The 22,685-nt window shown below is 48.5% G+C and overlaps 1 protein-coding gene and 1 long non-coding RNA gene across 10 annotated transcripts; one reads left to right on the top strand and one right to left on the bottom strand.

Annotated features, from left to right (window-relative positions):
- The first annotated feature begins 33 nt into the window (after positions 1 to 33).
- CUNH16orf95 (chromosome unknown C16orf95 homolog) lies at positions 34 to 16,516 on the top strand. Of its 9 annotated transcripts, none has more exons than XR_004961145.1 (10): positions 34 to 333; positions 1,479 to 1,530; positions 2,240 to 2,380; positions 8,776 to 8,922; positions 9,507 to 9,653; positions 10,491 to 10,527; positions 14,105 to 14,315; positions 14,534 to 14,575; positions 14,693 to 14,890; positions 15,965 to 16,516. XR_004961145.1 is itself a non-coding variant. In XM_036275336.1 (9 exons), coding segments are annotated over exons 1-8 (777 nt in total). In that variant the 5' UTR covers positions 34 to 331; the 3' UTR covers positions 14,574 to 14,575; positions 15,965 to 16,516. The 9 variants fall into 9 exon arrangements, 7 of the variants coding, with proteins under 7 accessions (XP_036131229.1, XP_036131230.1, XP_036131231.1 ...); XR_004961146.1 differs by having other exon boundaries at positions 16,260 to 16,516; XM_036275336.1 differs by lacking the exon at positions 14,693 to 14,890.
- On the bottom strand, positions 13,114 to 15,596 carry LOC118639111. Its single transcript, XR_004961147.1, has 3 exons — positions 14,833 to 15,596; positions 14,358 to 14,520; positions 13,114 to 13,241 (listed from the first exon to the last, which is right to left on the bottom strand). It is a non-coding gene; the product is annotated as an uncharacterized LOC118639111 (long non-coding RNA).
- Positions 16,517 to 22,685: the final 6,169 nt, after the last annotated feature.

The following is a 22,685-nucleotide window of genomic DNA, read 5'->3' on the forward strand; positions in this document are numbered from 1 at the left end:
AGGGCGGGCCTCAGAGCGCTGGGGGCGGAAGGGGGACCCGCGGTCCGCGGTCCGCGGTCTGGAGGGAGGGCGGGCATGGGAGTGCTGGTCTGCGCAAGAAGTGACTTCTCCGTTAGCTTCCGCCTTCGTCACCACATCACAATGAGCATCCCCACCTCCATCACCGCGACTGTGGCTCGGCCGCGGCGGCACTTCCGGGAGCCCTCGGGCGTCCGTTGGGTCTGTTAGAGCGCACTCGACCCGCAGCGCCTGTGGGCTGGGAGCGCGGCCCGCGTCCTTCCCGGCAGTAGCTTGTGCGACAGGCAGTGCAGAGGCCACACCTAAGCACAGAATGTAAGCACAGACGGGCGGGTATTGTTTCACCGAGTGCCTCGGGAAGGTCTCGAGACACGGGTGTGCCGAGGCACGCCGGAGCCGTGGTCGGGGACTGTTCTCTTCGGCTCTCGGTTGTGCTTTCCTGTGTGCCGGCGCTCCTCCTGCAGGCAAGGCGACCACCAAGGCTGACCACCTCGACAGATTCTCCTTGCCAGGAATTACAGCACCAAGTCCCAGAATCAGTTTCACCGGACCGACGTGGTGGAGGACACCCTTCTGAGCCAGTCTCTGAGAAGGGCGGGGCCAAGCTTTCCCACGGGGGAGTCAGGTGTTCCAGCCCATTTGAGCTGCAGGAAATGAGATGGTTACCCCCCCCCCCCCCCCCCAACAGCAGTGCTGTCATTGCTAGCAGGGTGCTTGGATGCTTTGCAGGGCAACGTCCCGCATCCTCTGTGTTTTCAATATTAGCCGAATGAGTTGCTCTCAATGAGCAGAAGCTATTGCTGTAATAAAACAGCAATAATAATTATGATAATAATGAAACACAAAAACATTTGTATTACTCTTATGGTTTTCATATTACAAAACACTTTTGACATTCCATTTATGCCCACTGGCGATTCCATATGGCCAACATTCTACAATTTGTTGAGGGGAGAGTGAGGAAGAGTAACAGAGTCTGTCACCCCAGAGGCAGAGCGCCCAGGTTTTTATGCTGGAAGGAATTGAATCAATTGTGCAGTTTTAACAATATTTTCCTTCAGTATTCCAAGTAAGCTTGGGGGTGACTGATAAAGCATCATAGATGTGTTTGGCAGCTCCATGTCTTGGAAAGTTCTCACCAGGTTGAAATGTTCCTATCTTTCCCACAGGGCCTAGCTCAAGTTTAGCTGGAGTGGGCCTGACCAAGTAGGTTCAAGGATGCAGGATTCCGCAATAACCCAACATCTGGAAACCTCCGGCATTAGCACAGGAGCCCACACACACCTTTTGTAATCACCTCCTACCCCTCTTAGGCTTAGAAGGACGATCCCTTACACCCCTGGGTTTGAATGCTATGAACCAGTTCCAAGAAGGCTGGCCCAGGCCCTCACCCTAGCACTCCTGTAACCAATTTACACAAAGCCCAGAGCTTTCTAAGCCTTCCTGTTCTTCTTTTCTAGGAAGAGCACATTTCAAACCTTTGGGAAAGAAGTGTGCCTCACAGATCTTTTGGTAAGGAAAGCAAACCCTCAGCTACTTTACCCCAACCCCGACACACCCCTGTGGGGTGGGGAGAGCAGAGAATGCGGGTTCAGAAGCAGGGAGTTCATGGTTGTAGGGGCCATCACCTGTTTCCCAAAATCTCTATGTAGTGTCACTCACTGCCTATCCCTAGCCCCTAGTTCTTCATGACACCTCGAGACTGGGATCCAGGAGGCCTGGGAGAACCAACACTGCCCTCTGATGTGTATGCTCTGGGCTCCTTTATCTGCCCCTGGAGAGGATGCCTTCCCCTCTCCTTTCTGCCTGTGAGTGTGGGCAGAATCACCTGGGATGGATGTGGAATGCCTTTGCAAATGGAAAACACTGTGCACATTGACACATAATCACAAAAAGAGCAGTCTTCTCCACTAGAGTTGTTTGTACTTCCCTATTTTCAGAGCCTAAGACTTGCTTGTGGTACTGTGGCAGTAAGTGGTCACCAGTACCAGCACACCTGTTCTGCAGGCTCTCACGGTCCCCCTCTAAATGACTTGGGAGGGTGAACCACGGTAGCCAGCTTCTTTCTGAGCTGCAGTAGGAGACGAGGCCCTGTTCCTGCCCTTGGACACCCTGCCTCAACCGGCTTTCTTTGCGCATTGATTTACTGTTCCAGACTGTTCGTTGGCTCACATTACAAATGCAGCATCCCATTCAGTTGTCTTTTCTGGCTCTTGCTCAGATGTGTCCCGTCTCCAGTGCTGTTCACCGAGAGCCCATCTGCTGTGAGTACCAGTCCAGATTTGGGGGCCGCCTACCAGTGCCCAGGGCTGAGGCAGCGCTACCTTACTGGGTCCCTCAGTCCCTGAGACCCCGAAAGCAGGTAGGTGACTTGAACCAGGTGTTCTTCATCTGGATGCTGGGTGAACTTCAGGGGACCAGTCACCCCTCAGAATCAAGTTAGGATTCACATAATCAGAGTAATATGAATAATATTTTTAAATTTATGGGAGCTCGTTTGTGATTTTTAAAAATCAGATTCTTTCCCTGGCTGCCCTCATACCAAAGAGTCTGGGGTTTGATTCCAGTCAAGAGCATGCACCTTGGTTGCAGTTTGGTCCCCGACCCTGGTTGGGGTTGTGCGACAGGCAACCAATTGATGTGTCTCTCTCAAATTCGTGTTTCTCTCTCTCTCTCTCTCTCTCTCTCTCTCTCTCTCTCTCTCTCTCTCTCCCCCCTCCTCCCCCTACCTTCCACTTATTTGAAAATAAATGGAAAAATATCCTTGGGTGAGGATTTAAAAAACAACAACAAAAAACCCCCACAAAAATCAGATTCTTTTTTTAAAAAAATCCTCACCCAAGGATATTTTTCCATTGGTTTTTAGATAGAATGGAAAGGGGAGAGAGAGAGAAATATCGATGTGATAGAGACACATCGATTGGCTGCTTCCTGCATGACCCCGACCAGGGCTGGGGATCAAACCTGCAACCCAGGTACATGCCCCTGATCAGGAATCAAACCCTTGACCCCTCGGTCTGTAGGCCAGTGCTCTAATCACTGGCAAAATCAGATTCTTTTAAAAAACAGATTTATGGGGTTATGAATGACATATGATAAACTGCACATATGTAAAGTGTACAGTTTGCTAAGTCTTGACGTACATAATATACACCACCACAATTGAGATAATGTACATATACACAACCCTAAAGAGTTTTCTTATTCCCCTTTGTCCCCCACATCTAACTTTCCCTGTCCTGCTGTCGTCCCCAGGCAACCACTAATCTGTTTCTGTTGCTATAGATTAGTTCTTGAATTTTATATAAACAGAATCATATAGTATATACTTTTTTTGCGGGGGGCGGTCTGGCTTCTTTCACTCAGCACAGTTACTTTTGAGATTCATTCACATGGTTGTGTATATCAATAGTTCATTCCTTTTTACTGCTGAGTAGTGTTTCCATTACAGTGATACCTCGGTTCTCGAACATAATTCGTTCCAGGAGGACGGTCGAGAACCAAATTGTTCGAGAACCGAAGCAATGAAACCCAATAGGAAATAATGGAAACTGGATTAATTCGTTCCAAGCCCCAGAAAATGCCTATTTACTGGCCTAATTTGTATATAATATGTAGAAAAACATAAGTCTCAACAAGAAATAAAAGTGTACAGTATGTCTAAGGGTTAAATTCAGTGTAAAGCGTGACTCTCTCCACAAAGCGTGACTCTCTCCACAAAGCGTGACTCTCTCTGCACTCACACTGATGACGCAAGCAAGGCGCGCTGGGTCGAATGAACGCCATTCGGCTCAACTCGGCTCATCTTGGAAGTTCGAGTTCCAAATATTTGTTCGGATTCCAAGACAAAAGTTTCTCGAATCTCCTGGTCGAATACCGATTTGGTCGAAATCCGAGGCGTTCGAGAACCGAGGTATCACTGTATATGAGTAGACTATACTTTATCCATTCACCCAATGAAGGACGTTTGGATCACTTTCAGAAGTTTTGTCTATTATAAATAAAGTTGCTATGAATATTTGTGTACAGGTCTTTGTATTGTATGAACATGACTTCATTTTTCTTGGGCAAATACTTAGGAGTGGAATTGCTGGATCATATGGTGGGTGTATATTTAACTTTTTAAGAAGCTAGCAACTGTTTTTTCCAAAGTGGTTATATTATTTTACATTCTTACCAGTAGTGTATAAAGTTCAAGTTCCTTCACATCCTCACTAACACTTGGTTTGGTCAATTTAAAAAATTTTAGCCATCTTGATAGGTATACATCTCACTGTGGTTTTAATAGTAATTCTATTATGACAAATGGTATTGACCTCTCTTCATATGATTTTGCATATCTTATTTGATATCTAAGTGTCTGTTCAAATATTTAGAAAAAATGGGTTTGTTTGTTTTTATTTCTGAGTTTTGAGAGTTCTTTTTATATTCTGAATGCAAGTTCTTTTTTTTTCAATCCTCACACAAGGACATTTTTCTATTAGAGAGAGAGAGAGAGAGTGTGAGAAACAACGACATGAGAGAAACACATCGACTGGCTGCCTCCTGCATGACCCTGACCAGGGCCAGGGACGAACTGCAACCGAGGTATATGCCTTTGACTGGAATCGAACCTGAGACTCTTTGGTCCGTGGGCCAATGCTCTAACTGCTGAGCCAAACCAACCAGGGCTGGATGCAAGTTCTTTATCTGATATTCAACGAGCAGATATTTTCTCCATGTTTGGCTTGTCTTTTTATTCTCTTATGACTGTCTGTCAAAGAGCACAAGTTCTAGATTTGATGAAGTCCAATTTATCAATTTGACCTTTTCTGGGTCTTGCTTAGGTGTGGCCACCCCCAGCAAGCAATGGATTAGGCTTTCTAAACATTTCTAAGAAATTTTTGCCTAACCCAAGATCTGAAAAATTTCTCCCATGTTTCTTTCTAGAAGTTTTATAGTTTAGAGTTCATGTTTTCTTCCTGTGGTCCATGTTAAGTTAATTTTTGCAATGGCATGAGGTATGGATCGAGTTAGTTTTTCTGCATATGGATGTCTAGTTGCGGTAACATTATATTTTTGTTGTGAAAACTACCACTACCTTTTTCCACTGACTTGCCTTTGCACATTTGTCAAAAATTAGTTGTCCTGGGAATAAAAAAGCAGCGTTGGTGCGGCATTGCGGAACACTGGAGGCCCTGGACTGTGCTGGATGCTGTGTGTCTCGGCCCTGCTCCTCTGTGGGCCCTGGCCCGGATGGGGCCACCTAGCTCTCTGTGCACCTGGGAAGGGGGCAGGGGCGCTGTGCAGGCTGGAGCGCGGTAATGATTGGTTTCAGGGGACAGGTGGGAGCTATGGGGTGGGGGTGGGGGGTTGGTTGTATAGCCCAGGAGTGGTGGCACATCCATCCGTTGTATGAAGCAAAAAGGTTTCATATCAGAAGCTGCGAGTACCATTGGCAGCAGCCTTTGGCGCCCAGGCCACCTACTTTCCTCGGCCCGCTGGAAGGGGCCGAATGTTTTTCAAAACCTGCCCAGGCTCAGCCCTGCTATGCCGTGGGCGATGCTGGACCTGGTCGCTCCCTGCGCACGCACGTGGTGTCGTAGTGGAAGACCATGACCATGGAAACAGTTGGAAAAAGAGTGGGAGCAGAGGAAAAGGTGTCTCTGCTAAAAAGAAAGGCTTAAAATCACACAGGACGCTTTTGATGAACAAGGACTTCATGGGCTCTCCCTTAATATTATTTAACCTGGCTCAGGAGTTAATATGCTTAGTGAATGTGCCAGCATCCTACAAAGTTTCTTGCATGTTTATGTGCTTGGCAGGAAGTCAGAACTTAAGGTTCCCCAGTTAGATTGTTTGTTCTTCGCACATCCGATTAAATATGGGAGCCTAAAATAAATTGTTGTCATAGATGAATGAGTCTATTTCTGGACTCCATTCAGTTCCACTGATCAAATAGTCTGTCTTCATGCTAATACCACACAGTCTTGATTACTGTGACAGCATAAAAAGTTTGGAAATCGGGTAGTGTTAGTTCTCCAGTGTCGTTTTACTTTTTTTTTAATCCTCACCCGAGGATATTTTTCCATTTTTTGTACAGATAGAGTGGGAGGGAGAGAGAGGAAGGGAGAGAGAGAGAGAAACATCGACGTGAAGGGACACATCGAGTGGCTGCCACCCGCACAACCAACGAGGACCGGGGACAAACTGCAACCGAAGTATGTGCCCTTAGCGGGAACCGAACCTGGGTCTCTCCGGATCGCAGGCTGATGCTCTAACCTCTGAGCCAAACTGGCCAGGGCTACTTTTTAAAAGTTGAATTATTATAGGTTTTTTGCTTTTCTGTGTGAATTTTAGAATCAGTTTGTCAATTTCTGCAGAAACGGTCCTACTGGGATTTTGATTTGGATTATGTGTACAGATCAATTCCAAGAGAATCATCTTAATGTTAAGTCTTCTGACCCATGAACACGGTAATCTCTGTATTTATTTAGGTCTTTAATACTTCTCAACAGTATTTTGCAGTTTTTAAGTGTACAGGTCTTGCACATAGTTTGCTGGATTGATCCATAAGTATTTTATATTTTTATGACATTGCTTTTACAATTCACTTTATGATTGATTGCTCATTACTAGTATTTAGAATACCATTGATTTTTGTATTTTTATATTTTATCCCATAATATTGCTAAACTAATTTTTTTCTAGTAGCTTTTATTTATAGATTCCATCAGATTTTCTACATAGATGACCATGTCACCTGCAGATAAAGATGGTTTTATTTCTTCCTTTCCAACCTGGATGCCTTTTATTTATTTTTCTTGCCTGGTACCTGGCTAGAACTTTCAGTACACCGTTGTATAGAATGGGGAGATAAGACATTCTTGTTTTGCCCGGCCAGTGTGGCTCAGTGGTTGAGTGTCGACCCATGCACCAAGAGGTCGACGGTTTGATTCCTGGTCAGGCACATGCCCAGGTTGTGGGCTAAAACCCCAGTGGGGGACATGCAGGAGGTGGCCAGTCATTGTTCTCTCTCATTGATGTTTCTATCTCCCTCTGTCTCCTTCTCCCTTCCTCCCTCTCTCAAAATAAATTTTAAAAAATTAAAAAACAAATAAGACATCCTTGTCTATCCTGATCTTAGAGGCATAGTGTATGGGTTTTCACCATTAAGTATGACGTTGACATGATGTTAGCTGCAAATTTAAATGCCCTTATTGGGCCAAGAAAGTTCCCTTTGTATTCCTAGCTTGCTGAGTACTTTTATCAGAAATGAATGTCGGATTTTGCCTGTGTCTATTGAGATCATCACATGGTTTTCCTTTTTTGGTTTGTTAATATGATGAATTACATTGATTAATTTTCAAAAGTGAAACCAACCATTCCTAAGATGAACCTGATTTAATCATGATGTATTGTCCTTTTGATATATTTAATTAGAAATTGTGCATCTGTATTCATGAGGAATGTTGGTCTGTACTTTCCTTGTAATGCCTTTGTTTTTGTACTAGGGTAATGCTGGCTCTGTAGACTGAGTTTGGGAAGTATTCCATCATTTTCTGGCTAGACTGACAGGCCTCTGTGGTCACCATCTTGGCTCCTACTGCACATGTGCTTACCTCCCCCTTTTTGTTCTATTCCTCCCCAGTGATCTTCCGGCTGGTGGTTCCCTGGGGAGTGTGTGAAGCGGTAACTTCCTAGGGAAGCAAGCCTGTGCTTCCCTAGTTGATTATGCATAATAATGTCTGATTCCCTTTGCTCCTTTCCTTTATTAATATCTAGCTACCTATGCTAACAGATTCTTTCACTAGTGATGTTTAACAAGTCACCCAAACTCCTGGCTTGAAACAGCAGTCACTGTTATTATTTGTGTGTCTAAGGGGGCCCCCTGCTGGGCAGCTCAGCCCCTTGTGTCCCTGATCTTGAGGCTGGTGGGCTTGTTCAGGCTGGGTCTTCTCGCCGCAATGACAATGACGACGAAGCAAGAGCAGCTGGAAGCCTGTGAGGATCCTTTGGCCTAGGTCCAGACGGGCTGCTGTCCCCTCCTCTTCATTCCGTGGGCCAGACCAGTGCCTGGTCTAACCAGAGTGGAGGGGTTGGGTGTACTCTGTTCCTGCTGGAAGGAACTGCAGAGTCACACAGCAAGTGGGGAGGCTGCAGGGAGGGGTGGGGAATTGGGTGTGTCCCACTGCAATTCTTATGCAAGCAATATTACACATATACTCTTTTTTAAAATGCAAATGGTAGCATGCTGTGCTTACAGTGCTGTATTTCCCACTTAACATCCTGTCCGGACAGACTGGACCATTTCCTTTTGTGCCCTTGTCCTGTCATTTATTGTCTCCTATTGGTGGGCATTCAGGTTGTTCAGTCACGACAGCCAATGCTGCAGTGAGTGGTCTGTGCACACATTTTGCAAAGGCACCCAAGTCCTCCTGGGACACAGTCCCAGAAGTGGATTGCTGGATCAAAGATTGTCATTTTAGACTCTGATTGATGTTGTCAAAATGCTAGCAGAGTCCTCTTTATGGCTGAGAATACTGAGGCTTAGAGGGGCCGAATGTTGTGCCCAAGGGCTGATCCGGAGGCCACCAGGCTCAGGACAGAGCCATCTCTCTCAGCTCCAATCTGTGTGTCCTGCCCCTGTACCACTCGCCACTCGGAGTCCCACTGCAGAGGGCAAGTGGTGGGTAGTGAGCGCAGGGTGACCATGGAGGTGCTGGCGCCTCCCATCCCAGAATGTCACGAGCCTTCTCTTCCCTTGCTCTCTGTTAGATCCAAGAGATGGTCCAGGTTAATGTCTCCAAAGCCACCAAGGCGTGTTCCTGCCCAGGGCACGGCTTTGGGGGCCGCCTCCCAGTGCCTAGGGATCAGGCTGTGATGCCCTACTGGGTGCCCCGGGTGCTGAGGTCTTACACGAAGGTAAGAGGGAGGCTCACACAGCAGGGGGCCTGAGAGAGAGGGCACGGCCTGAGAGTGAGGGTGGTCCTTTGGAGGGTCCCTGAAATGAGGGGGGAGGATGCTGGATTCTTTCCCCACAGAGGCCTCCGTTGGTGTCCTGTGGGGAGGGGGCCCTCTGAAAGCCATGGCAAAGGAACAGAGGTGGTGTGTGCAGTGAGGCCAGGTCATGTGTCCTGGCGGGGATGGGAAGGGGATACACTGCTCTCTGAAGAGGGTGCCTGTCTCTACTGCCCTCTTTCCCACCATTTCTCCCGCCATCTTAGCAGTAACCAAGTTAGACGAGGTATTCTCCTCAAACATTAGGGTCCAGGGTTAGGGTTAGGGAAGCCAGGATCTGGGTGGGTAGTGAGGGCAGAGGAACCACAGAGGTGCTGGTGCCTCCCACCAGAATGTCAGGAGAAGGAGACCTGCTCCCTCGGCTGGGGGTTGGAGTGTCCTTGTGGGGGGAATATAGAGGAGCTCATCAGGTTGGTCCTTGAGGCCAAGTTTGTCTGGGGCACAGCTCCATCCCCCTTTGAACCTTCTCTTCCCTTCCTCTCTGTTAGATCCAAAAGAAGGTCCAGGTTGATATCCCCAAAGCCACCAAGGCATGCCCCTGCCCAGGTCACTGCTTTGGGGGCCGCCTCCCAGTGCCTAGGGATCAGGCTGTGATGCCCTACTGGGTGCCCCGGGTCCTGAGGTCTTACAAGAAGGTAAGAGGGAGGCTCACACAGCAGGGGGCCTGAGAGAGAGGGTGGGCCTTTGGGAAGACACAGAGAAAAGGGGGGAGGGTGCTGGGTTCTTTCCCCACAGAGGTCTCCATTGGTGTCCTGTAAGGAGGGGATTCTCTGAAAGCCATGGCAAAGGAACAGAGGTGGTGTGTGGGATGAGGCCAGGGCATGTGTCCTGGTGGGGATTGGGAAAGGGGTACACTGCTCTCTGAACAGGGTGCCTGTCTCTACTGCCCTCTTTCCCACCATTTCTCCCACCACCTCCTCCTCCTCTTTCCTCTTCTCCTCTTCCTCTTTCCCCTCCTCCTCCTCCTCTTTCCCCTCTCCTCCACCACCTTGCTTGCTCACCTCCTTGCCTCCTTTCCAACACCTCCTTCCGGCTCCTCAGCCTGTCTGAGCATCCTGTGCTTATAGTCCCAGCCCTGGCAGGCATGGTGGGTGGTGGTGGAGGGAGGGTGTCAGGGAAGGACCATCGCTCTGAGTCTGTCCTCACTCTGCTCAGTTTGACTCCTCCAGAGCTTTGGGTACAGGACAGCGACTGCAGGTCGGCCAGGTCCACCTGCCTCAGCCCCAGCACCCTTTCTCCCAGGTGTGCCCTGGGTGGTAGTTAGAGGCTTTCTCTCTGCCTTCGCCCACGTTCCAGTTGCAGGTTTTCCATCATCAAGCAGTAAACTGTCCCCAGAACTAGGACCCAGAGTCCTTTTAAAAGGAGAGCAGAGCTGGTGTTTTATGCAGGCCCCTTTGGTGGTTTCCAGACCAAAGGACTCCCCGCCACGGATCACCAGGGTGGTCACATTTGCCCACATGCTTTTCTTTTAGGTGGTGAAAAGGCAGCCGAGTTGTAAAGGCATTACAGGTAACTCTCCCTGGGAAGGCGGGGTCTCAGGACCATTGTGAAGGGGATGGGGAGACCGCTCTCATCCCACATGCCTGTAACACACAGACGTCCACACACTGGCATGCACCACACTTCTCCTACCCTGCTGTTGCCAGGCGCCACTAGTCACCCACCACCTTTTCCCGGTGAATGCAGGGAAGCCTCAGACTCTGCCAGTCTCTCCGCATTGGGTTATAAGATGAGACCAATTTGTAATCTGGAGTTAGATGGTATTTAAAGTGTGTGGTTTTTTTGCCTCGACCAGTTTGGCTCAGTGGTTAGAGCGTCCACCCACAGACCAGAGAGACCCAGGTTCGGTTCCCGCTAAAGTGTGTGGTTTTTTTTTTAATAGCTCTAATCATCTGTAATTCATGACATGGTGTGTGTCACATATATATATATATATATTTATTTATGATTGTGTATTGATATATTCATGACATAGTACACATTCCTACATTGTATATTCATAACTAATATGTTCATGATACCATATTTATGCATATATTCATTACACAGTATCTTTATACACTCACATTTGTGACCTAGTATATATACTTTCATATATTCATGACAGACATAGTACATACATATATGTTTACAATTCAGTATATATTCATGACAAAATATATTCACAGTATATATTCAGTTATACACCCATATCATACTATGCAAGGAGGTGGCATCTTTGTCTGTAAAATGAGCGGGTTGGACTTGCTCCTGAAGTCCCTTTCTGGTGCCGATGGCATTGCATGTGAGCAGAGTGGACATGTTTTGTGGGCTTGTACCACGTCCGCCCTTTGGCGTGCTGTAGCCAGAGTACCGCTGATAGAATCTGTGGACACAGGAGGAAATGCACAGATACCGAGAGGTTAGAGGACCAACACCAGGGTGCCTGTGACGGCGAGTGATCCGAGCAGCCTCTTCTGAGCCCAAGAGGAGCTGGGTGGGAGGGTGCTTGGGACATGAACGGCCAGTACCCAGCACACCCGCCTCTTCATGTTGAAAAAGATTCCTATTTTTTTCTGATTATAAAAGTAACACAATTAGGAGGGGTGTAAATGATCACAGCCTTTGTCACGGGAGCAATTTGGAGGTGTCCATCAAATTTCATAATGTGTATAAGCCTTAATCCAGCAAGTCACATCTGGGTCATATCTGTAGACACTCCCACACGCACCCCTGTCTGCAGCAGTAATTTCCATGGCAAAATATTGGAGCAACATAAGGATCTCTCAGTGGGAGGATGGACATCAGTGGGGGTGTATTTGAAGTGTGGCACTTGCCACCTAGAGTCTGCAGCTGATAGGGACAATGAAATGGACCCCCACCCCCACCCCAGGCACATGGCAACATAGAAAAGCAAAAGGAAGTCTCTGTAGCCCATACAATAGGACTCCATTAATGTAAATTTAACAAGCAAAAACCCCGTTAGGATGCAAATAGGGGCTGGGTGGTACGTGTCTGAACTGACAGTTACTGGTGACCCATGAGGGCAGGGAAGCGGGCGGGGAAGAGGGCCGGGAAAGCCGGGCAAAGGGACACTGGAGTGGGGCGTGGGGTGCGTAGTGAACAAAGTAGAAAGCAGTACATTCGCTATAGTTTCAGGTAAAAGAGCCCCAGTCATTTTATTTAAACAACTCTACACCAGTAGGAGAAGAACAGTAGGACAAACTGCTATTCTAACTGTATAATCACACACATTTTATGGGGTTATTTTTCTAGGTGGTTTTTGGCTTTGAATAATACTCTGCATCTTTAAGAAAAGCTAAAAGCTCAGTTAGGTTATTGTTGAATCGTTTATGCCAACTGATACATTGTTAAAAAAATATTAACTCACTCCAGCCTTTGTTTTATAGTTCAGGCCGTTAGTATTAATAATGTTTCCAAGCCCTCAAATCCGTTCAAGCCAGAGGTGTCCACAGGACAGGACTGAGAGGGGGGGCCCACTGCGCAGGGGAGGGGCTCCTCTCGAGCTTCACACACAGGAACTTAAATGTGTTTCTTTGGGCCTCCTGTCCAGCTGATTTCTATTTTAAAGAGAAAATCCATATTTCTCGTCTTGTACTTTCCTTATAAAGAGGGGGCTCATCTGCTTTTTTTGAATGCTTTTGTGGTAGATTCCTTATAAGGAAAATATATTTGTTATATTTTATATTAATAGTGTGCCTTCATATCAGTATAATTAGAATGTACATTTTATGCTAGTAGCCTAATAATACTATAACACATAAATGAGTTGTAATACAGAAGGGCACATGTTTACAAAGCAGGTGTCAAGAAAGCTAGAGAGTGTCAAGGAGATGGGAACATTGGAATCCAACGGGGTTGTGATTGCTGTTAGCTTAAATAATTTTTTTTTTTCTTTATTGATTTTAGAGAGAGAGGAAGGGAGAGGGAGCGAGAGATAGAAACATTGATGAGAGAGAACATCGATTGGCTGCCTCCTGCATGCCCCTGACTGGGGATTTGGCCTACAACCTGGACATGTGTCTCGACCAGGAATTGAACCGGTGACCTCTTGGTGCATGAGTCATTGCTCAACCACTGAGTCACACTGGCCAGGCATTGTTAACTTTTTATTTTGGGAAATTTCAAATACTCAGATAAATCCCATGTTTCCATCACTCAGCTCCAATCATCAGGTCCTTGCCAACCTGGTTTCATCTGAGCTTCACCCAGTCTGTTCCCCCCTCAAAAAAGAAAAAAAAAGATGAATGTGTAGCAGATCCCAGCTAAATTCCGTATACCTTCATCCATACATATTTCAGTATGCAGCTCTAAAAGATAAAGACTGAAAAAAACCCCAGGACACCCCATGATCACTGTGGAAATAAGTAAACAACTCTCTTTATTATTGTTATTTTTTAAAATTTAATTAATTAATTTTTGTTACAGATGTTCCCCCCCCCACACACACACACTGATTCCCCCGCCCTGTCCCCAGCTTTGTGGTCCATGTCCATTGTTCATGCACACATGCATATAAGTTCTGTGGTTTATCTCTCTCCTCCCACCCCCTCTTCTGGGGATTGTCAGTCTGTACCCAACTTCCACATCTCTGGGACTACCCTGTTCCTCAGACTGTTATGTTCATTATATTCCACAAATAAGTGAGATCATGTGATATTTGTCTTTCTCTGCTTGGCTTGTTTCGCTTAGGATAATACTCTCCAGGTCCCTCCATGTCGTCTCAAAGGACAAGAGATCTTTCTTTCTTACAGCTGCATAATACTCCATTGTGTATATATACCACAGCTTTTTTATCCATTTGCCCTGGCCGGTTTGGCTCAGCGGTTGGAGCATTGGCCTGTGGACCAGAGAGTCTTGGGTTCGGTTCCCACTAGGGGCACGTACCAAAAAAAAAAAAGAAAACAGCTCTCTTTATCTAGATGAGTGTTGGTTCAGTATCCACACCCCGGGGCTGTGATCCACCTTGCTGGGACACTTGGCTTCCTGCCCTGGGTTCTGGAGGGCTGTCTGGTGTGCAGTGTACAATCTTAGGACGGGCTTGTCCCCACACCCAGGCTGGGCCTGTTTTGCTTTCTCTGCCTAGAAACCCCCCTGGATTCACACTCTTGGCACAACCGCTGGCGGATCTGTGGCAGCAGACGCCTCCTCCTCAAGTGGCTGCAGCTCCAGGCCCTGCACCAGGACGGGCCGCTGGCCCCGGGGAGGAGGGCAAGCCTCCAGACCCCCTTCCTGCCTCTCTGCCTCAGCCTCCTGACCTTCCTCCAGACTGTCTTGAGGGCCATTGAGATCATTCGGTGAGCAGGCTCCGGGTGGGGGCAGAGGTGCCCTAGACCCACCTTATTCCCTGGGCTGCTTCCCCCAGGGGCTGCTGGGGTTTAGTTGAGTCAAGGATGTGGCAGAACTTGGTTGTAGTTCAACAGAAGGGTGAGAAGTGGGTGCGGCCATGATCACTGTCACGTGTGATCGCTGTCCGGTCTTGCTCCTCCCCAACGCCAGTGTCTTCTCATTCCAGCCGGGTTAACGGAAGAGCAGTGCGGATAAGAGAGAGCTGATGGTGAGGAGTGGGCACCTGGGCCGCCCACCTTTCTTCACCTCTTCCCTGTTCCCAAGTTCTAAGAGCCTCCTGCCCCAAAAGACCACCAGTTCAGCTCCTGTACATTTCATCGCCCAGCCAGCCTTCTGGGGTTTGGCCACACCTTTAGGGTGATGCCTTGCTGCCTGTCGGCCAGCCCTGCCCCAGCCGTCACGGCTCTACCTTGGGAAGTCCCCAGTCTGGATGCCACCAGCCTGGAACAGGCCCCTGTTTCTTACCTGGAACCCTGCTGAGTTTCTCCTCCAGGAAGCTTCCAGGGTGACTCGGGGGCTCAAGGTAGGGCCTCCCCTTGCCCAGCTTCTTTCTTTAGTCTCCTCTGCAAAAGCCTTCCTCCTCTAAACTCAATCCACCCCAGTTCACCCATTCTTTCCCGATCATTACCCCATCTCGCCCAATTCCTGTTCATCCAACCTCTGTGTAAATACACATAAACACATGTCTGTGTACATAGAAGACATGCCAATACATATTAATATGGAAATGCATGCCATTCTCATTTACATGTATTGGCTTGTTTGCTTTTGAATTGCCTGTCTCCTCCGTGTAATTGTACGAGGAATATTCTAGAAAATGTCCAGTACCTATAAACAGTTGTAGATGTCATTTCCCCATTTTTCTAGTTGTCAGTGGCAGGTTAGTCTTGTCTTTGTCACAGTCCCTCTCCCCTGTGTCCTGCTTGTCTGTCCTCATAGTGTTGGACTTTCTGGGATGACAGACAGCCCTGTGATGTACATTCCCTTACCAGTGACCTGGGGCACGACCTCTCGGCGTGTGCTCCCAGGAAAGGTGCCAGGGCAGGGGCTCGTCAGCTTGGCATGACCTGTAAACATGAGTAGGTCAGCATTGTGAGATTCCCCTTCTCTGCTTTTCGTGAAGATTCATCTTGATTTTTATGTTTGCCAACTCGATGTCAAATTTAGTTGGACTCCCCTGTACCCACTCTGGGAAGAACAAAGAAAGACGCTTGACTGTTAAGTAGATGGTGAGGGTAGGCCCCAAGGAAAATCGCTGATGCTTTTATAGGAAGTGTTTGCTTTTGAGTCAGGCTCTTAGGGCAGAGGTGCATGTGCCAACCAGCTGTGTAGGAGAGATATCCTGCAGCTGGGGTGTGTGTGGGATGCTCCGTGAGATACCCCAAACTACACTACACAACCAGCTTATCTGAGGAGAAGCCGCCGGCTGCCCATCAGCTGGCTTGGCAGAGACTTGCTGGAACTGGGGAGGCCTCGAGAGGGCAGGCGAGCTCAGAACCTTCCCAACAGGGAGCCCTGGGGGGCAGTGATTAGGTCAAGCACTTGCCTTCTTGATCAGACATGCTACAGCTTTTCTTTCATTCAATTCCTTTTCCAGTTCTGCAAAGCTGGGACTCTCTTCCTTGTTCTAGAAGGAGAGAGCGGGCTCTGAGGGGTTGAGTGACTCGCCTGAGGTCCCATGGCTAAAAGTGAGCCAGCTGAGGCTGCACCCCGGCGTCACCTCACAGCACCCCTCTCCTGCCTGGGCTCCTCAGGACTAAGCGCACGGGGGACCTGGATGACATCCCTCTCCACTCTCCTCCCCATGAAGGCTTCTGGACAGGCCCCGCAAGGGCAGTGTGGGCTCAGCTGGAGGACAGTTCCTAGTAACTGCCTTTCTCTTTGCTTTCCAGCCATTTTTTGGGGGTTTGAAGTTGGAATCTTCAGCTAGTACCAAGAACATCAGCAAAAATGTCAATCATAATCAAGGTCTCTTAATGAAAGTTGTTAAATCAGAGGAGTCTGTGATAGTCTCTGTTTTCTCAGCCCACATAATTCACACCCAAGATTCAGTCCAAGTTGTTTATCATGAGAGGTGCTTGGTCGCACAGAGCTGCTGTGAATGCGGGTGAGATTCTGTTATAAATGTAGTCAATAAATGTTATTTGTGAAACTCTAAAGTGGCCACTTTTTTATTGATAATGATTTCCCATCATGAAGGAGTGACTTGTTCTCTACCTCTGTGTCACTGTGGGACGGGGGCATCTCCAGGTTTCTCTCCTCTCTGCGAGGACAGCGGGCCCTCTGGATGAGGGACCCGAAATGGTTTTAGCATCTGACTAAGGTGGGTCTCACTTTAAACAACATAAAATTGTATGTGAATTGAATTTTTAAAATGAAGATACCATTCACATATCATAAAATATACCTTTTTATTTCATTTATTTTACTGATTTTAGAGAAGAAGGGGGGGTGGAGAGAGAGAGAAGCATCGGTCAGTTGTGGAGACAACCTGGGTATTGGATATGTGCCCTGACCGGAGATCGAACCCGCGATCCTTCAATGCATGGGAAGACGGTCCAATCAACTGAGCCACACTGGCCAGGGCTAAAATACACTTTTTAAAAGTATGTGAGTCAGTGGTTTTCAGTATATTTACCACGATCTAATTCTAGACCTTTTTCATCACCCCTAAAGAAACCCTGTACCTGCCAGGCAATCACTTCTCCTTCCCGTCTTCCCCAGCCCCTGAAGACCACTCCTGACTTTTCCCATTCTGCCCATTTTATGTTCATGTAATCATATAATATGTGGGTCTTTTGTGTCTGGCTTCTTTCACTTAGCTTAAAGTTTTCAAGGTTTGCCCACATTGTAGCAGGTACCAGTTCTTCATTTCCTGCTTATGACTGAATAATATTACATTATATGGAGAGACTACTTCTTGTGTATCCATTCATTAGTTGGTGGACATTCGGGTTGTTTCCACATTTTGGCTATTGTGACTAGTGCTGCTATGAACTTTTGTATACAAGTTATTGTGTGAACATATTTTTATTTCTCGTGGATATGTACCTAGGAATGCTGGGTCATATGGTAACTGTTTAATGTTTCTAAGGTTGCTTATTCTCTAGGTCATATGGTCATTTCTAAGAAAACATTGCATAATTAAAGTTCACAAAGATTTACCTATGCTGTCTTTTAAGAGATTCATAGTTTAACTGTTCCATTTAGATTTTTAAAATCTATTTTGAGTTCTTTTTGTAATGTTTGTATATGGTGTGAGGGTAGGGGTCTGGGTTCATTACTTTGCATGTGGATATCTAGTTGTCCTGCATAACATTCTTCAAATGATAAAAGTATAGCTATGGAGAACAGATTAGTGGTTGCCAGGGTCAGGAGTGGGTGACGTGGGAAGGAAATGGGTGTGAACGTACACGGGCAACATGAGGCAACCTTGTGATGGAAATATTTTATATCTTGACTTTCATCAATGTTCTGGTTGTGATATCATATCATAGTTTTGCAAGATGTTACCGACTAGGGCAAACTGGATGAAGAGTAACACGGAATCTCTATTGTTTCTTGTAAGTACATGTGAGTCTACAATGATCCCCAAATAAAAGTTTAATTAGAGCCCAGCCGGGGTGGCTCAGGGGTTGAGCATTGACCCATGCACCAAGAAGTTGCTAGTTCAAGTCCCAGTCAGGGCACATGCCCAGGTCCCCAGTGGGGGCGTGCAGGAGGCAGCCAGTCGATGTTCTTTCTCATTGATGTTTCTGTCTTTCTCTTCCTCTCCCTCTCTCTAAAAAAAAAAGTCAATAAAGAAAAAAGAATTTAATTAGAAAAGCAGTACAATTTGCTTTGGGGGATTTTGAGAATACAGACAAGTACAAAGAGGAAAATAGAAACCACTGAAATCCCTCACCATGAGCTGACCTCTGCTGCTGCCCGGGCAGGAGGGAACGGACAGATTCCTACAAGAACCAGACCCTAGGATGCACGAGCAGGGTGTCCATTTCAGAGACCTGAAGCAGTCTAGTTTGGAGAGGACTGGGTGCCACAGGCATGCAGGATGAAGAAGGCTCCGGTCAGCGGGCCAGTGGCTGGCCCTGCAGGCTGTTTCGGACACATCCTTCTCTGTGAGCTGGCAGTTGTGGAGGCCTCCGGGCTTCCCTTGGGGGGGCACAGCTGTGTTCTCTGGGTACATCTCGGGTGCTCCAAGGCTGCATTAAGCACCATGCATTCAGTCAGCAAACATTGGTGCCTACTATGTGCCAGGCGTTGGGGGGAGAGTGTAAGAAGACATGCCTGAACCCCGAGTTGACCTCAGGCAGATGGAGAGTGTTGTTAAGAGTGAAGTACATAGGAGCATGGGTGTGGGAGTGCAGGGAACATTGTCCATGTCTCATTCTGCCCACATTCCCGTGTTGCCCCAAGGACCAGCAATCCCCGACTGGGGTGATCTTTGGCTGTGGGAGCCTGGGCAAGAGTAGGCTGGATGGGCTGGGGAGTGGCACCCCAGGGAGCAGCCCTCCGCCGGTGATGGTGGAAGATGTGGATAAACTCCCAGCCTCTCCCCACTCTGAGCTGTGTCCTCTACTGTCTTGACGTCCCAGCAGGACTGAGCCTTGACTGCTTACAGTGGTCACCTTCCTGGTCATGTCCTTTGTCCTGGCTCCTTCCTCTCCTGCGTCACTTCCCTACTTCCTTACAAGCCTGCTGGATTACCCCCCAATAAAACACTTGTGTTTCGTCCTTGCCTCAGGCTCTGCTTTGGGGAACCTTAGATAAGATTAGGCTTGCTGACTGGGCCTTGAGGGTCAGGGAAGGATCCCGGGGGCAGGGCCATCTGAGCTGAGACTTGAAGATGAGTCTAGGTGTCCTAGCAACGAAGGGTGAGGAGCGAATGTCTGGACAGAGGTACACGGTGTGCAGGCCTCCAGGTGACAGTCTCATGCTTGGAAGGGGACAGTGATAGAAGATGGTTCAGGGGCCAGACGGTGAGAGGTTTTTAAAAGATCACAAGCGCATCCGACTTGCATTTGGGAAAAGCTCCTTTGGCTGAATCAAGTTGACTGGAATGGAGGGCGAGAATGGATGTGGGAGACCTCCTCGGAGGCCGCAGCGGAAAACCTGGCAGGGGACGGTGATGGAGGGAGGAGAGGACTTCAGCGGCGGCAGCCATGATTTCCTTCCAGGTATGGAGGAGTATTCGGTGCCGTCATTCAGAAATCTGTACAGATGTGCTCCAGATGAGTGACATAGCCACGTGTCCTTACTGCAGTGATAACTGCTGCAGTGGCCAAGCTGGACGTGCTGTGTGGTCATCAGATCTGAGCCCAGGCACTCCCTGCCTGCGCGCATCTCCTTGAAGCTGCCGCGAGGAGCCACGAGAGGGCACTGTCTGAAAGTCTCTGGTCTGGCCCGCTCTCAGAGAAGCCAGAGAAGGTCCGGAGCTGCTCCGGTGCCCAGTTTGGCTCTGGTTTTACCCGCCATCTTCTGGGGCTGGCTCCAGGTGAGGCCCTGAAGTCTGAGACCTTCAGGGCAGAATGTGTTCAAGCAGTTTTAGGGGCTTGGGGAAAGATGTTCCTGTGATCAGAGACACCTCAGATTCAAGTCAGGGAGCACAAAGAAATACCTTCCTCCCCTCCCTTCTCTTTTCTCTTTTTCCTCCTCTTTTCCATCTCTCTACCCCATACCATTTGCTGAGCAGTTACCACGTAGTACAACCCTATGCAGGAAAACCTTCTGTGATGGAGTATTCTAGATCCATACCTGTCAGGACAGGAGCCACAAGCCACATGTGGCTATTGAGCACTTGAAATGTGGCCACTGCTTCTGACGCTGTGAATTAAAATTTTTTTTTCCTCTTTTTTTAAATTGATTTTAGAGAGAGAGGAAGTAGAGGGAGAGAGAGAAACATCAATGATGAGAGAGCATCATTTGGCCGCCTCCTGCATGCTGCCCCACTGGGGATTTGGCCCACAACCCGGGCATGTGTCCTGACTAGGAATTGAACTGGTGTCCTCTTGGTGCATGGGTCGACGCTCAACCACTGAGACACACCGGGCAGTCTGATGTGAACTTGAATGCTGATTCACTGCAGTTGAACTAGAAGCAGCCGTGTGTGCTTAGTGGCCAGCACATTGGACAGCGCAGACCATAGCCCTGTGGCTGCTGCCCTTGACCGGTCTTCCCTGCTAGATAACATGACAGCCCTGTGGGACCCAAATATAGCTCATGACCTTCTAGAATGCTTCCCGACCCTTGTTACAGCACTTGCTTTAGAAATGCTGGTCAGCTTCTTGCCGTCCAAGCCTTTCTGGTGTGAGAGTGAGGGCGGCGAGTCCCTGGTTGTCTGATCTTCACCTCGAGCTCTCGGTCGGTCGCAGGGACGCTGAAGGCTCGCCCAGCTCACCAGGCGGGGTGGCCACTCACCCCAGTACGGTGTGAAAACCCAGGTCCCAAGAGGGTGGCAACCTGCTGTCCTCCCTTCCTACAGAGCCAGGTCAGCTCCCAGGGACCTCAGTGACCCGGAGGCCGCTCCATCTAGGTCTTGCGTCTCCTCGGGGAAACAGTGTCTGGTTTTCTGAGAAGTCTGTCTGCTGCCTGCTCAGGGGCCGAGGACAGCACACCGTTGGAGGAAAACCATTCTTTGAAAAGATTATGCGGGAAGATATGGCCAACCCGCTGCCGCAGGCAAAAGCAGCCTCATTGAAACCAGAACTGAGAAGCACCTCAACATTCATCGAGGGACATTTCTCTGCCCCCGCCTAGACTTCGACTATCCCCTCCTTGTCCCAGACAGGAGCCCTGGCCCAGACCTCTGTCCCAGTGTGGTGGGTGATGAGGGACGGACAGCAGGCTTTCCAGTACTGCAGGGGAGCATGTGAGCGAGGGGTGGTGTACCAGCAGGAGACACCTCTTAGGGGCAGGGTCTTGGGAGGCTTCCTGGTAGTTGGGAGTTGAAACAAACAACAAAAGCCTGCAGTGGCCTGGCCGGTGTGGCTCAGTGGTTGAGCGTCGACCCAGGCACCAAGAGGTCACCAGTTCGATTCCCGGTCAGGGCACATGCCCAGTGCGGAGCACATGGGAGGCGGCCAGTCTAAGTTCTCTCTCATCAATGTTTCTCGCTCTCTCTCCCTCTCCCTTCCTCTCTCTCTAAAATCAATAAAGAAAATATATTTTTAAAAAAAGCCTGCAGTGGGCAGGGGAGCATGTTCTGGGTAGAGGGAAGAAGAGTTCCTTGGGTGTGCGGGTGGCAGACAGAATCCTTTTGGGGCCGACAGTGGTTTAAAAACATCAGGCTTGCCCTGGCTGGTTTGGCTCAGCGTTTGGAGCGTGGGCCCGCGGACCAGAGAGACCCGAGTTCGGTTCCCGCTAAGGGCATGTACCTCGGTTGCAGTTTGTCCCTGGCCCTGGTTAGGGTTGTGTGGGTGGCAAACACTCAGTGTGCTTTTCTCACATCGATGTTTCTCTCTCTGTCTTCCTCCCTCACTCCCTCCTGCTCTATCTCAAGATAAATGCAAAAAAAAAAAGGCCTCAGGTGATGATAAAAAAAAAAAAAAGGCCTCAGGTGACGATAAAAAAAAAAAATTAAAAACTTTGGGCTCTTTACAGTGCAAATGAAAGGCCCCAAATGACTATGAGAATCGGATTCCTAGGATGGGAAAGGATCCTGCGAGAGCCAGGGACTCTCTCAACCTCTTGCAGGGGAAATTCCCTAAATTCCCCTTCCAGAAAGTCCTTCAGAGCCCACGGAGAGCTCGTCCCTTCGCTGTCAACCCATTTCCCTGGCTTCCAAACGGCAGCCAGCCGCTTCCTGCAGAAGCGATTTCTATACTTGACAAGCTCCTCTTAGCCCTGGGATGAAGCAGACCCCACTGTTTCGGGGGTAGGGTGACTGGCGGTCCTCTCCGTGGGTGCTCGGCTCGTCGTCGGGCATGAGAACCCGGCCACAGCGGTCAGCGTGGCCCCAGGCAGCTGCCGCGGGGAGCAGCTGCGAGCTCTCTGCTGTGCGATTAGCCTGGAGAGCACAGAGGCTAATGTCGCTTTCATCCTTGACAGCACCCAAGTGCTCCGCAGCCTGAAATGCAACAGTCTGGAAGGAAAACAGCCTTGGATCTCCCAGTAGCCGCCGAATCTAGGGTGATTTCAGGCTAAGACAGGCTCCAAGTGCTTCTGCTTGACACCTGGCCAGACTGTGGAAACACACAGATTGCAGAACTAGCATCCACACTATGAAGGGCTATGACCATCAGATTCCTTTAAGTGACAGGTGTCTCTGGTTGAGAGTTTTTTCCCACCACAGAACTCCACAATTGATCTACTTTGTTATT

This window comes from Molossus molossus, unplaced genomic scaffold (genome assembly GCF_014108415.1).
Source record: "Molossus molossus isolate mMolMol1 unplaced genomic scaffold, mMolMol1.p scaffold_m16_p_21, whole genome shotgun sequence".
Lineage (NCBI taxonomy): Eukaryota > Metazoa > Chordata > Mammalia > Chiroptera > Molossidae > Molossus > Molossus molossus.

Excerpts from the sequence above, each read along its gene's own strand:
- CUNH16orf95 (XM_036275336.1), top strand. Across the intron at positions 8,923-9,506 it reads TGCTGAGGTCTTACACGAAG|ATCCAAAAGAAGGTCCAGGT; the intron begins GTAAGAGGGAGG and ends CCTCTCTGTTAG. Across the intron at positions 9,654-10,490 it reads TCCTGAGGTCTTACAAGAAG|GTGGTGAAAAGGCAGCCGAG; the intron begins GTAAGAGGGAGG and ends CTTTTCTTTTAG.